Raw genomic sequence first — 15,482 nt, 5'->3', positions numbered from 1 at the left:
GTTAAGCTAATTGACTTTGAGACAGTGTAGGCTTGCAAGATGGATGTTGTAGTAGGCCTAGTTGTTGTCCAATATCACTGTTCAATAACAGAAAAAGTGAACTCAATAAAAAAAAAAGACAGAAAAGGAGAGTATAAACTGAAATGCAAATATTGTGAACAACTCGGTATGGTGCTCATTACAAAACGGGCTGAGGTGTCACAGAGTTGTTACGGCAGGGGCGCAGCGCAGGCACGTAGGACGCAACCGATCTGAGTACAGTTACTGTGGCAACGCGAAAACAAGAAGCTCGCGGGCAGATGAGGGAAAATGTCAGCAAGGAGAAATGAAAGTGCAAAGGAGGAAGACAAGGAGACCTTCTCAGAGGAGGAGGAGGACTTTGAGGAGGCGATGAGGGAGGCTGCCTCCTCCATTGCTTCCACAAGCAAACCTGGACCATCTAAACCACGAATCATAACCAGAATTCCCGAGGCAGTGGACGACTTCCTGAGGAACTTTCTGCGCAGAGCCGGCCTAAGCCGAACTCTGAACTGCTTTGAGACGGAGTGGTACAGTTCAGCTCAGAAACTCCTGGCAGAAAGTCTACCGATGGCAGCGACAGGTGTCTTCTTCATCCCTGACGCTCTCACACACAACCAGCTCCTCCAGAGTGAGCTGAAGGCGGTCCGGAGGGAGACGGGCTTGTTGAAACAGGAGGTGCTGGTCGCAGGGGAGAGCCTGGTGAGGATGCAAAGAGAGAGAGATTTCCACCGCCTGCAGTACCGACGAGTTGCGGAGGACAAAAACAGGCTGATCGAGGACTTCAAACAGCTGAAGACGCACCTGGAGTCCTACGAGCCGGCTCTGAGACAGCTGGACGACAAATACCAAGCGGCACTGAGGCAGAAAATGCTCATCAGTTTACAAAAGGAACGAGTTCAAAACGCAACAGGAGCTAAACTAAATCGGGAAAAATCACAAATAAAGAAAGAGAGAAGCATCGAAAGGAGCAACAGCGCAGATAAATCAGAAGCAAAAAGCCCTACAGACAGGCATCCAAAGGACACGGAGTTTCCCGTCTGCAGCAGGCTGGTCAACTCTCACCTGGCTCAGGGGAATTCTGAAAAAGTGAAAAGCCTCAGTTCATTCAGCTTGTCCTGCTCCATCAGGGCCCACAAGCTTCCCATCAGCTGTATCGACCTCCACCCACGGAAACGCATCCTCGCCTCCGCCAGTGATGACTGCACCTGGAAGCTGTGGGCGCTGCCAGCCAACGGAGAAAAGGTAACAGACAGGTGTGCGCCTGTCTTCAAATCTATGAGAGAGATGAGATGAGGTGGGATGACCCATGAGATGAGATTGTGTCAATGATTAAGATGAGAAAAAAAAAATCAACGAGATGGGTGAGATAGTTAGGAGATGAGATGTTATATACAATAAAATGTCCAGTGGATTGAGATGTGAGATGAGACAAAACAAATAGAAAAAAAATAAAAAGATGATAGTGTTATTTATAAAACAAGGCAAGCTGAAATTAATTTCAGTTCAGTTTTTATTTAGACAAAATGCCCAATAGAATGAGATATTATTAATATAATATGACATGTGGGCAAATTAGTTAAGATGAGAAAAGTGAAAATAATTTCAATGGTGTATTATGGTATGAGCACTACCTTTGACATAAACCAAACTGAGATGAGGCAAGTTAAAATGAGATGAGCCGCTTCATAAGATGCTATGAGATTACTTGGGATGAGACAGTATTAACCGATTTGAAAACTAGAAAGTGTCAGCTGTAGAGATCGAAGCTGAGCTGAGATACTATTTTGGAGATGTTGACACACAAGATGAGACGAATGAGTGACATGGTGCGTCACCAGGTGGACTGACAGGTGAGGGTCACTCTGGTTGACATCACATAATTTGTGTTTTCAGGTTGGTCAGATGGTACTGACAGGTGAGGGTCACTCTGATTGGCTGTCTGCCTGCAGTTTTCACCCCGATGGAACAAAACTGGCAACAACCAGTGGCGACTCTATGGCAAGTTCTTCTTCATTAAAGAAAAACCCAGCATCCAGTGACTTTATGAAGTTTGTGCTCTTCTCTGTTCTCCTGAACCTCTTCTCCTGTGGTTGACTGGATCGTTCTTCCTCCAGGTGCGGCTCTGGGACTTCTCTCTTGGCTGCTGCGTGTTGACGCTGTCAGGTCACACCCAGCCCACCTGGGGCTGCTCCTTCCACTCTTGTGGTCACTTTCTGGCTTCTTGCTCTGCGGACAGAACAGCCAAGCTGTGGGACCTGAACAGCCAGCGCTGCCGCCTCACCCTGCGTCACCACACCGTCTCCGTCAACACCGTCTGCTTCCTGCCATTCTCTAACCTGCTCCTCACCGCCTCAGCTGACAAAACCCTCGCAATGTGGGACGCCCGGCTGGGGATCTGCACCGCTGCTCTCCGTGGACACCAGCACCCCTGCAACCATGCTGCCTTCAGCCTGGCGGGGAGCCTCCTGGCATCATGTGACTCCAGCGGCAGCATCAACCTGTGGGACATCAGGAAACCTGTGGTGCCTGTGGCGACAATAAATGCTGGGCCGCTGGCCGCCAACCAGGTGGCGTTCAGCCCATCGGGGAAGACACTGGCTGTTGCTAGCAGTGACAGTCTGGTCAGATTGGTGGAGGTGGATTCCCGCGTGGCGAGCAGCCTGTCGGGACACAGCGATAGTGTGCAGAGTGTGACGTTCGACCACAAGGGGGAGACTGTGATTTCAGCAGGGAGTGATGGACTGATTAACATCTGGTTGTGACATAACATGAACAAACTGCTAAAGTGAAGCCAGTGGAGGATATTTTAGATGATGATCTGATCTTATTATCCTCCTGTCAGTGTGGTTTTTAAGAATATTGTTTTGTTTAGGTCACCCAAAAATAAACATTTTCTAATAAATCTTTCTTTTTCGTTGAACAAAAAAGAACAGGTCTTTAATGTTAAGTATCATCCTAACACTAGCAGCTGTGAAGAAACCTTAGTATCTACAATTGTCTGAATTTAATTTGGGAACTATATGGTCAAATAGTAATTAAGAACATGAGTCAACATTAAAAGAGCAATACAACAGTTGTATAATGTCCTTTGTGGCTCTGGAGGTGATTACTTGGATGTTAAATGTAATTAAATGTAAATGTTTGGAGACCTTTCTTAACTCAAAGCCTAAGACTACCAAACTGAAGGTATGGAGTTTAAAACATGGGTTTTAAATCAAGCAAGGAGGGTCTAAACAAGGACATGACTAACACTCAAGACTCAAATTTAGGGTATCTCACCTTCTGCTTTGATGTTGGTCATTCATTTTAATATCCATCTTTCACAAGTTTTCCCAAATTTACAGAGACCACAGTCTGTAAATTTGTCACTGTCATCTTAACCACATTTAAGAGGGTTTAAAAAGACTTGCATGTTTTGAAATTCATCATTTGGTTTGGGAATAGTTAAAGAGAGATTCCGTTTAAGGGAAGTTGTGAAAGAGGTCCAGTTCTCATTAATTTCCAGATGATGCTTGATACATTTAAAAATAAAGATGAGATCATCACATTTGGAAACTAACGTGCTTTAATGTGAACTGTTAGAGGACAGACCAGAGCTGCTGGAGACAGACCGCTGACAGGGAAATAACAACAGTCCTGTTAAAAACAATACCTTTTCATGTTCAGGTCACCTGCCCGTCTGAATCTTATTTGGCATTTGATGTGAAGCAAGAAGAGGAAACCCTATTCTGTCTTCATCAGCTGAGAGATGAAAAACACCAGTGGATGAATAATCTCATTTTTGGTTTCCTGTCCAAATACTGAATTTAGTTCATAAAGAAGGAACAAAATTAAAAGTCTAAAAACAGTTGTTAAACGCTGTCCTAAGGACAGAGCCACTTAAAAATGCAGTCTACATTCAGTGCAGCACTCTATATATTACAGTTAGGTGTACTGATACTGAAATAACAAAACACTGGCTGACATGAAGTTTCCACATTTTGTGTGTGTTTTCAGGCACTTTTGTATTATTAAGCTGGACATTTTAAAGATTTCTGCTTTGAGATTAAGGCTTAGTAACATGCTGATTATATCACATTAGCATGTCAACAGCTAGCAGGGCTGGGCATTGTTTGAAAACTCTGGCACCAGTGCAATACCTGAGTGTTTATGCCAAATCTTTCAATTAGCTTGCAGGATAAAACATATTTTAAGTGATTTTTTTTTTCATTCAACAAATTCTGCCAAACTGCCGATTAAATCAGTTTTGAATAAAGAACATTGCCTAAATAAATTATAATATATAGTTTTAAAATTCTTATTTACAGGTCAACATCCCTGTTGGGGTTTAGATCGTGTTATTTAACATGTAACACTTGGCACATAGCATGGGGATAAACTCAAACATGTAACATTAAGCATTTTAATACAGTAACAGCAGCATGTTGAAATGCTAATGTTAGCATGTTGATGTGGCTACAGTCAGCATGTTGCATGCTGAGGTTTAGCATTTAAAATTTAATTTGTTAAATGGGAACAAACTGTTGGCTAACATGTATGTATGCAGCATGTATTAGTTAGCATGTTAACATCCACGTTAGCAACGTTGGATGTTAACTTTAATAAGTGACATGCTAAAAATGATATACTAAAATTGAACAAGTCTATATGCTACCATATTTTAACACACTGGTGAAGGTAAAGTATGTTGGATGTATGTACTAGTACGTTAGCATATTAGCATGCTTGACAGCATATTAAATGTGTATAGCAATATGACACTGCCCACTCCAGAGCCTTGCTGAGCATAGCCAGGCTATGAATAGAAAGAGATATCATTAAAACATTAGACATTTTCAGTGCAGTAACAAACATTGAGACATTATATCCCCCATTCATATTGGCACATTCAAAATTTGACACCATTTGTGTCAACAGATACTTGGATTTTGTTGAGACATGTTGATATTTTGTTTGGCTGATCTCTAAGTTTAAGTATGGCTGACATCCATGAGATGGTGCAAAAGCTTCATTCTCAATAGGCACTCTGACATTAAAGCAGGTCCTCTTGGTTTCTGTCGTCCACAGAGTCAGATGAGAAGACAAATACCTGATCCATCCCTGCGTACAGATAGTGTAAGGTTCTGGACATTTTAGCTTGGCACTAAGACTGGAGGCAGGGGAAACTGTTGGGAAAAAAAATCCACCTTCAACAACACCAAGTCTGGTTTGGTCTCTGTGCTGTGTTAGTGCTTAAATGAATGGCAGCTTTGAATTTAAAATACACTCTCTGTAGACAGAAGTATTGGGACAGATTTGAGAGCAGAGGTGGCCTCTGTTTTGCAGCAGTAACTGCTTCCACTCTTCTGGGAAGGCTTTCCACAAGATACTGGAATGTTACAGTGGGAATTTTTATCCATTCATGAAATAGAGCAGAGGTCAAGCACTGATGGACGAAAAGACCTGACTTGCAATCTCCCTTCCAGTTCATCCCAAAGGTGTTTGATGGGGGTGAGTTCAGGGCTCTTTGTGGGCCAGTCAAGTTCTTCCACACCAAAAACTCATCCAACATGTCTTTATGGAGCTTTGGTTTGTGCACTGGGACACAGTCATGCTGGAATAGAAAAGGACCTTCCCCAAACTGCTGCCACAAAGTTGGAAGCATAGCATTGTCCAAACTGTATTGGTATGCTGAAGCATTAAGATTTCCCTTCACAGGAAGTAGGAGGTCTAAATCAACCCCTGAAAAACAGGCCCATACCACACCTGACTTCAATAATATCTCAATCTTTTGCAGTTCCCTCGCATCAAACACTAAGAAGAGGACAGTGAGAACACTGTCCCTTGTTTTAATATAAAGCCCTTTAGTTTCAGGAGGATTTCTGCTGCGTACAGATGAGTCCGTCAATAGATGAAGAGGAGTAGCGTCCTTCATCGTCATCCTTCTCCTCCTCTTCCTCACAGTTTTTCTCCCTGGGTTCTTCCACCAGTTCCTTCAGACGGCTCAGGTGATGCAGGGCTCTGAGGATGGAAATATTCATCAAAAATATTGCTCCCAATTCACACCCAGACAGAGTTAATACAAACAATTTAATTACAAACTATATAGACATACAAACTACAAAATTAGGTTGAACCCAATTATGATTCATTTTAAACTAAATACAGTGCAGGTCAACCCTCACCCATTCACACACATTCATACACTGGTGGCTGAGGCTACGACACAAGGGGCTGATAACCATTTAAGCACACTCACACAACAACAGGGGCAATGTGGGGTTCAGCTTCAAAATTCAGCTCACTCTACTCAGTCACTCTTTCTTGTTGATCCTGATGTGAGAAATTCACGTATCGTGCGTGCAGCTGCAGTTACCTCTGTAGGGACGCTCCGCCAGGAAAACTTTCCAGCTCTGCTTCAGCTTCAGGCCTCTGCAACACAAACACAACAACATCTAACCTGAGACTTTACATTCCCTACATTATGATGACAGCTATGTTGACAGAGTCCTGAGGTGTTTCCAGGAACTCCATACGATTGATGAATTTTGTTTCACTTGTTCTGAAACACACTTCCGACCTGCAGTGCAACTGTTCAAACCTGTTTCACTGGAGTCTCCTCTGTCTGTAGACTGTCAGTGAGTGTTGGAGCTACTGATGCCTGCTGTTTCCGCTGAAGCTCTGCCTCCACTGCCTGCAGTCTGAACAAAATCTGTTTCAGAGCCTCCACTGGACCAGGCTGCTTAAACATGCTGTTCCCATGTAGACTGCAGAACAGAGCCTGAGTGAGACAGCAGAAAGAAGGGGCCACTGTGATCCAGGATATCTCAGAAGATCTTTTAGACTTTGGGGTACATGTGTCAAAGCAACCACTGAGAAATCCAGTTGAATTCTATAATCATTAATCAAGTGTTTTTACACCGCATATCTAAATGTAGGACTGAAAACAAAACATGGATTACGCGACTGTTGGTAGCTTCCAAGTCGAATGAAACTTAACATGAAGGCGAAAGGTGAATGGAGTGAAATACAGAATAACAGCTACCCGAGTTCCTCTGTTAGCCATAGCGTCTGCGGTGCCTCCCGCTCCTGCTGACTCCCTGCATGTTCAACACAGGTCACACACTGTATCATACAGACCGCTTAGTCATGGTGCATCAGAACGAAGGATAAAGAGAACGTAAATAAGTCTTACAGAGTGACGGGATGACAGTGTAGCCGCTCAGAGCAGCTGCAGAGCGACCGCTCCTCTGTGTTCAGTAGACCGATATCTTCTTCAACACAGTCAGCCGGCACGACTACAACAACAGTTATTTAATGAGAACCAAGCAGCACCATGTAGAGAAAATATGTGATGATCTTCTCTAATGCAGTGATGGTTTTATGAGATAAAGATTTCACTGATACTCTCTTTCTGACTGTAGCAGAAACTCTACAAATATGGAAAATTTTGTTTGTTTTTGCTCCCAATTCTTCTCAAGCATTAACATCAGATTATTGATATTTTTAATATCTGTAATCTGATCCAAGAACAACTGTCACAAAACTGCTTAAACACAAAACTGAATTATGCAACTAGTGATTTTCATTATCGATTAATCTGCCGATCTTCTTCATGATTCTTCAATTATTTTTTTAGCCTGTCAAATGTCAAAAAAAGTGAAAAATTCTCATCAGAATTTGCCTGATGAATCTGATTACGCTACAGACTCTGCCAGATGCGGTAAATATGTGCTGGCCAAGGCGACGTTAAATGGTGTGCAGACTCCGCCTATTCACTCAAGCTAACCAATCATAGCTCGTTCCATTTCCATGTCATATGTCCAAATGTGTTTCATCTTTTGAGGAAGTACCTGTCAACTAGCTGGGACTCTAAAGCTAAGCTGTAACTCCTTAAATTAGACTGTATAAATTACATTGATTTATTTGACTGTATTGTTATCTGAGTTGTGTTTATGATAATTTGATTTTTTGCTCTGTCTGTTGTATCAGTTAGCTAAAATTATAACTGCAAGAGGGGAAACTGAGAAACCTTGTGTCTTAGGTTGAGTACTGGTCTCAGCTGGGTCTACAGGACTGTCTGCTCCTCCAGAACTCTGAGACAAAGAGTTCAATACCTGGTCTGCCTTCTGGATCAGAGACTCAATCCTGTCATCTGACAAGAGGAAAAACTTATTTTTAGAAGAAACATTTCATTTGACTTTGCATCAAAAGTTTGTATTTTATTTTATTATTTTTTTTTTTACCTCTGAACAGAGTTTCCACGATGTCAGAGCTTTTCTTTTCAGCAGCAAGCAGAGAAATCTGTTCAGCAAACTGAAGCCTCAGATCTCTGAGAGTCTGCTGGCTGTCAGCCTGACAACACACACAAAATATACCACAGACAGATTATCACTAAAATTATCTGGGGTGGAAATTCATTCTTAGGAACCATAGGAACAATATTTGTGACAAAATACAATCTACTCAAAGGTCCACTTTCTAGCTTTTTTTGAGTATTGAACCAGATCTCACAGTCTTCTGCAGTGAATGGAGACAGCAGTTATCACCTGTTATCATGCAGACCTAGTTCAACACTCGAGCTGCACAATAACACAGCGGCCAGCGCCATCCACTAATGAGGAGTGTAACAGCAAGTAAAGGAACCTTAAGAGGAGATCATTTTGTCGCACATCATTAAATTAATAAGCTATATCTCCCATCTTCAGCCTGAGAGGAAGCACAGACTAGTAAACACTTTTTCTTGACTCAGGACCCTTCAGCTCATGTCAGCAATGGATCCTTCTTCAGGTCAGGTGCAGTATATCAGACAACATCAACTGCTGACTGATCAAACGCAAAGTTTCAAAGGAGTTTGACAGAGTTCTCTCACTTGTGCAGATGTATGTTCGCCATAATCATCCTCCAGCTCTGCCACCCAGGATGGCACTCCGGGTTTGCGAGCTGCAGGTGGAAGAACACCTGGAATAAAAAAAATATAACTTAAACAACAACAACAACAACAACAGCAACTACTGCCTCGTGGTTGCACGCCTCTATGCACCACTCAAGTTGCAGTTTAGATCCATGTCTGTCCACCCTCATATATGTAGTGACTGATAGAGAGCTTCATCACATCATCAGAACTAGTGAGCTTGTGACGGACTGCAATACTTTCAATATGGATGTTGCGGCAAAGAAGCTACAGATTCTAGAATGTGGATGCTTCACACACATCTTCAACCCAGCAGCACAGAAGATCAATACAGTCGGCTCAGTTTCAACGTGGACACCCAAGATTAGTATAACCAGTTCAGTATCTGACCGCATGTGAAATATGGTCCCAATCTGCCCTTCTGTTGAGGTCTGTCATAATTAGCACATCAATTCTTGACTTATGGCTAAAAATGTGCTTTGCCACAGTGACCTTTGACCATCAAAATACAATCATTTGATCCCTGAGTGCAAGTGAAAAATTCTAAGAAAAGGATAAAAAAGTGACCACCGCCGTCCACACTCTTTAAATACATCTGACAGTCCATCACTTCACCACATGTGGGGAAGTCCAGGCCTACCATGTCTGGTAACAGTTGCTAAGCTATGACTGGACAATTGTGGTTAAGCGACCAGTCAGCTGCTATAGTTTACTGAATATGCTCTTAATTGCTTAGTCTGGGTTTAAATAGCATTTCAGTGTTTCATGATGGTCTAACGCTGACCATCAGAAACTGAATGTTTTTCCATGAAAAACTCTCATGATCAGTGACATCATTTTGAAAGAATCTGCATCACTTTTGTTTTAAAACTCCTGTATTTTCATTTTACACTATTTTGCTGAATACATGAAGCAGTATTTCAGCCATGTGGGTTCAGCAACATGGAGTGGCATGGACCCTGGCAGTGCTGGCGCCATGCAGGGCGTGTTGTACCGTGGTCACTCCACAGCTGTGACTCAGTGGGCGGTGGCAGCGGCTCACTAAGGTCACAGTGTTGGATCCAGGCTGGATACTTCAAGTCCGGCACGCTGGTGATTCCAGAACAGTCCATGTCAGTCTTGTTGCTGGTGAACCAATGAGGAAGGTGGAGTGATGAGGAAGGCCCTGCCCACTCTGACCGTGCTGCCCTGTGTGCAGACTGATGGAGTCAGACAGAAGGAACAATGAGGTTAGCTACAATGACCAACAAAGGCAGCAACTACAAAAGCTGTGAAGATGAGGGAAAAAAAGGCTTTTCAGGCTGGACAGTAAACTGTATAACAGAAAATGTAAAATTTGTTGTGTTTTAAAGAAAATTATTGCCACAGAACCAATACAATATCTACACATTACTGATACTGCACTCTGCAAGATGCTCTGAGAAATATTCATATAGAGATAATGACTAGGGGAAAATCAGAAACTAATCTGAAAGCTTGGTTAGCTAGCAAGCTAGGCTAGCTGCAGCTATCTCACAAACTGCTCTGGAGTTAGCGGTCTTTCTATAGCAGAAAGTGCAGCGAGTGTGTTGATGAGTACTATGGTACACAGGCCAGGAGCAATACATTACCAGAATGGAGTAACCACCCAGCAGATCCCGTGTTTTATCTTGGTTTTGGGTCTGTTTTGTAGTTACAGCAAATTTTTTTTAAAAAAGCTGTTTCTACTGAAATTTTCTACTGAAGGCACACTGTTCTCCCTCTTAGTTTTGCCTCCCAGCTCCCTTCTCCTTATAGCTCCCATTTCTCAAGACCCTGACTGGTTATTCACTGATACACTGATAACCATAGAAATGTTTGCTGTAGAGAGTTGTGTATGGATTGCTTGGATCTGTAGACAAACGGTTAGCAGTGGATAACGAATGACAATGACATCGACGCTAATGATTTGGGCAATTCACACATCTTTCATGCATGTTCATAAGAAAAGTGTGGCATTATCTGGCATTGACCGTAATCTGAATTTTTTGTAGAAAACCCTGAAGGCCTGACTAGCAGCTCTGGTAGTCCATGGAGGCCTTGGAGGATGGACAGAAGCAGCATTAGACAGACTACACAGGGCTTAAATTTTTGAACAGTGAGCCTGTGAACTCTCTTCTCTTGTCAATGACCCTGTATGTCATGGCCCCAATCTCAGTGAGCATGCAACAGTTACATTATCATTAGCTAAAGATAACAGGGAAGATAAAGCTAAAGAGGGGTAGACCCAGGGGTATAGAGAGCAAAAACAAACATTATGACACAGAAAAACTTCAATTATAAGGGCATCAAATTACAAATGTCATATTAATTTGCTAATCATTTTAACTGTCAAAACACATCTATAAACATTAATATGATTGAATAAGACTGACATATGTGATTCAACTCAGCTTCCTTTCCTTTTTAACACCCTTGCTTTTTAAGTCAGCCTAACCTACACTATATTTTCATTTTACACCCAGAAGTAACAGTCTTTGTTGTGACTGTCAGAGGATAACAAGGCCACCCACAACTCCCTGTGACAAACTGTTATGGATCAAAGAACAGCCAGTCAGCACAGTGGGTGGGACTTTGTACTTGAGGGGTGGGAACTGGAAGTTGGGAGTAATATGTTGGATCAGATGACAAGTGGGAAGCAAACCTGGTACAGCTGCTACAAAATACTCTTGCTGGATATATATTACACATTAGGATGTAATATTCTTTTCATACAGTAGAACAGATGTCAAAATGTCAGTGCTTATTGCGTTTTGCCTTCAGGCGGTGCATCAGATCCAAAAACAAAAAAGTATCTTAGACTTTGAAGAGGAAAATAAAACTTAAATGACAGTCACCCTATAACAGCTGACTGAGGAGACGTCAACTTCTGCTTTCAACATGGCTGCCTCTGGTCTTCCTCTGTTCCTTGAGAGGAGTAGAAAGAAATAAAATGCAAAATTTGATGCAGGCCTTCTACAAGACAGAATAGAGATCTTTTAGAAAACATGATTAAGTGCAAACAGTATGAACCTGGAGGTCCTGATAGTCCTGGCTGAATGGGGCTGGTGGTGGCTGAGTCGAGGGGCAGCATGGCTGCTGCTGAGTCTGCCCCAGTCTCTGTGAATTAGTCTGGAAGAGGAGGGGAGGGGCTGGGAGGCTCCAGACTGAGACAAGAGCCCTGCATCAGGACAGCAGAAGAACTGAGACAGGCAGACCGACACAAAGATGGCAACTAATCACTAATGTCATTATTCATTCTTTTATCACAAAAATGTCTGAAATGCAGAAAAATTATTCCAAAGTCATGCATTTGAAGACCTTGGATGAAGGCGGAAGTGTGGGTGACAGGCATTGAACCGTCGTACGGGATAGACAGCAGCTCGTCTGTTGTCATGGAGAGTCTGTCTCTGTTGTCACTGTGATGAAGGGAGCTGACAGGGAGGTTCAGGAAGTCCACCTCTCTGTCTGTCAAATGCTCCCTGAGAACTATGGGTAGAAACAAACAAAACAAAGCATACAAACAATGGCATTCAGAGACACTGAAACTTATTTATTTGATGAATTAATAATTATAATAATATGATAGTAATACTATCAACATCCTAGACAAAGATGTAGGTACGAGATCTTCATTGTATCTCAGAAAATATCATGATTTCATGACATCACACAATTGTTGTTATTATTTGCTCTCACTTTCTGTTTTTAAACACAAATGTTTCAATCCACTAATCAATTCCACCCCCTTTGATTCACCATTTCTTCAATAACAGTAAAGAGTACTCCACTGATTTAGCGATACACATCTAGAATGCTGCCAGAGCACATGATAGAAAGCTTGTTTGGATCTGCTGGGGTATTATAACACAGACCTGAGACCTGCAGCCATAAAACAGGATCCTACCAGACAAGATATGACTGAGTAGAATTTGGACCTGACCTGACTGAGTGGACCATTTAAGGTCTCTCTGTTGCTGTTCACTGACAGCACCTCTGTGTGGTGACTTACCATCCTTGTTTCTGAGCGTGCTCACTCTGGGTCTACTCGGCGTAGACGGCGGACTGTGCGGCAGAACGAGCCTTCCTGTCAATGACTTGCTTTCCTGACAACTGCTCTCAAAGTCTGCGATGTAGGCATCCAGTGCTGCAGAGGCTGAGTCATAGTTCTGAAACCAATCAATAAATAAGTAAGTCTGACTTACTGTTCACAAGCCCAGCACCATCAAAACTTTTTCAGCAAACATCTTGTCTGGAATTATATCACTGACATCAGAAAGGCAATATGAGGAAAGGATCATATGAGGCCAAAAGCACAACTGCAAAGTGCTTGCCGTGAAGGAGATAGAATGCTTTTAACTTGAAACACAGAAATCATTCAGAAATGATCAATAGTTTAATGATAATACATCCTTTCACCTTTAAAAAGCTCATTTTTTTCCATCAAAAATACCATGCAGAACTTCAATTTAAAATCTGCTGTTTAAATTTTAAGGAGCTAACTTCCATATTGGTCTAAAAAAAGTAACATCACTGCCAGGTGGAATGGATGATTGCCAAAATTGTCTCAGTTATCATAGAAATAGAGACAGGCAAATTTCAACAGTGCCCCATCACTGCTGTAAAAACAGAAGAAAAGAAGGAGAGGGAACCTTGTCTCTGTAGCTGAAGGTGAGGCTGCGTTCAGGAGCCAGGAGGCTGCTCCTCAGGTGGCCTGAGCTTGACAGCAGGGAGGTTACTGTCGACTCTGGAGACAGAAAATCACCAACCAAGCCGCTGGACTCCATGCTGACAAAAACAACAACGTTAAGTACATTCTGGGGTTATTAATCACTTCAAAAAAACTAATCACAACAACAAAAAAAAATGTGAAATGTTCAAACATGGAGGAAAGTCTAAATACACAGAAGCTGCTTATACTTGCTTTCTCACAATTAGCACTTAGAAATAAAACATGATGCTAAATAAAACGCAAAAAAGAGATTAGGATCGATTGCTTGTGTGTACGACCTTTGAATAACAGCTATCAAAATTTGTGATCCTACAACTGACATTCCTCATCAGGTCAGACAGTCTGACGGTATCCTAACCAGACACATAACATACCAGATATTCCCATGTTAGGGTTGAAATCTTCAGACACACACATCTACTCATGAACTGACAGGATCTCAGAATACGTGTCAGTATGCTGTCAAGTGATCTTGGCCCGTTTGCTAGTCCTGACTTTTGAGAAAAGTGTTTCAATAAGTATCGAGTTCAAGTTGTTTGTTTGTGTGTTAGAAAACCGACTGAGGTTAGTATGTCGATTTGTATTTGACCCAGTTAAACAGGCAGACAACAACCACAACACAAACCAAACCATACCCAAAAAGGTTTCAGTAACGTTAATTAAACTAATTTTAGGTTTTCACGAAACAATAGTTCAGTGTAACTTACATGGACTGTTAATAGCAAATTTCCCAACTGTGCTCACTGGAAAATGCTGACAAAACCTCAAAAGTTAGCGTTAGCACTAATGCCGCATTACTGGCGTTAAAATTCAACTTAGATGCACCAAGTTAAGTTCCCAGGCTAAACAATAATTCGAATCTAAATGTTCTATCGTTAAGTTACACCTGCCAATCTGTCACAAACGCAAATATAACACTCACGCTTTAACTCCAAAATCTCTTATTTTCAGTATATTTCGTGTCCATCCGTCTGTTTACAGTGATTGTTGTACAAAACAGAAAATTCAAGGCTCCCGGCTAAAGCTAACTCACAGTTAGCTGGTCTGGAGTCAGTTTAGTTTAACCCAGCTATGGTTTCAGAACCTCAATCCTGGCTCCTCATTTCTAGGACAGCGCCACCTAGCACAGTGGATGACCGCAGAAAAACCCTCAAATACTATTTTCTGTCCAAGTACTTAATAAAGGTGTATTCCAAACAAATATAAATTTCTGTCTAACTACGTATTTATAGTTTTAAAGGGTTATTCCGCCAAAATGCTACTTTCTGTTCCACTACGAATTGCAAACTGGGCAATTTGTATACTTGCACAATTATAGTTGTTTGTTTTTACATTTATCCTGATAACTCAAGCAATAAATTGCTTTCCATAGAAAACAGTTTTATTAAAGTTATGATCTTCAGACAATAAGAAAAAATACACCCTCGACCTCGACCTCTCTCGGCTTCCGTATGGTGTGTGTGTGTGTGTGAGTATGTGTGTGTGTGTGCGTGTGTGTGCAAGTGTGCGTGTATGTGTGTGTGTGTGTGTGTGTGTGTGTATGTGTGTCATATCACAGACGTCACACCCTGCCGTTGGTCCAGTTCAGTTCAGATCAGATGAGCCGTTGGTTTGCTACGGAGGTAAACTGAACTTAAATCCGGATCCGAAGGCAGTTTAATTCGGGACATCCCAGCTCACAGTCTGAATCGGGACAGTTTTAGTTTTTACCTAACCCGAAATAACCACCACAAGCAGCCGAGGCGGAGGGAGAGAGAGAGAGAGAGAGAGAGAGAGCCGCCGTTAACGTAACGTCCGTGACGTCGGTCCGCCCGGGCTGCTGCTCCGCTGGGTTTACTA

General features: G+C 42.2%; 2 protein-coding genes across 5 annotated transcripts; one reads left to right on the top strand and one right to left on the bottom strand.

Moving 5' to 3' along the window:
* The first annotated feature begins 248 nt into the window (after positions 1-248).
* Positions 249-2,923, top strand: LOC124051997 (sperm-associated antigen 16 protein). Its single transcript, XM_046375844.1, has 3 exons — positions 249-1,263; positions 1,915-2,019; positions 2,136-2,923. The coding sequence occupies exons 1-3, from the start codon at positions 310-312 to the stop codon at positions 2,781-2,783; spliced, it is 1,707 nt and encodes a 568-aa protein (XP_046231800.1). The 5' UTR covers positions 249-309; the 3' UTR covers positions 2,784-2,923.
* A 2,884-nt stretch (positions 2,924-5,807) lies between these two features.
* c20h18orf54 (chromosome 20 C18orf54 homolog) lies at positions 5,808-15,318 on the bottom strand. Of its 4 annotated transcripts, XM_046374990.1 has the most exons (16): positions 14,566-14,938; positions 14,018-14,137; positions 13,564-13,699; positions 12,924-13,080; positions 12,233-12,400; positions 11,945-12,092; positions 11,770-11,839; positions 9,909-10,113; positions 8,873-8,961; positions 8,247-8,355; positions 8,033-8,155; positions 7,196-7,298; positions 7,046-7,100; positions 6,602-6,781; positions 6,377-6,432; positions 5,808-6,021 (listed from the first exon to the last, which is right to left on the bottom strand). In XM_046374990.1, the coding sequence occupies exons 3-16, from the start codon at positions 13,696-13,698 to the stop codon at positions 5,871-5,873; spliced, it is 1,749 nt and encodes a 582-aa protein (XP_046230946.1). In that variant the 5' UTR covers position 13,699; positions 14,018-14,137; positions 14,566-14,938; the 3' UTR covers positions 5,808-5,870. The 4 variants fall into 4 exon arrangements, with proteins under 4 accessions (XP_046230946.1, XP_046230947.1, XP_046230948.1 ...); XM_046374991.1 differs by lacking the exons at positions 14,018-14,137; positions 14,566-14,938 and adding an exon at positions 15,211-15,318; XM_046374992.1 differs by lacking the exon at positions 14,018-14,137 and having other exon boundaries at positions 11,770-11,833; positions 14,566-14,942.
* Positions 15,319-15,482: the final 164 nt, after the last annotated feature.

The sequence above is a fragment of the Scatophagus argus genome, chromosome 20 (assembly GCF_020382885.2).
Source record: "Scatophagus argus isolate fScaArg1 chromosome 20, fScaArg1.pri, whole genome shotgun sequence".
NCBI classification, from domain to species: domain Eukaryota; kingdom Metazoa; phylum Chordata; class Actinopteri; family Scatophagidae; genus Scatophagus; species Scatophagus argus.
The sequence above is the reverse complement of the archived record's forward strand: the minus strand, read 5'-3'. Positions and strand labels throughout refer to the sequence as shown.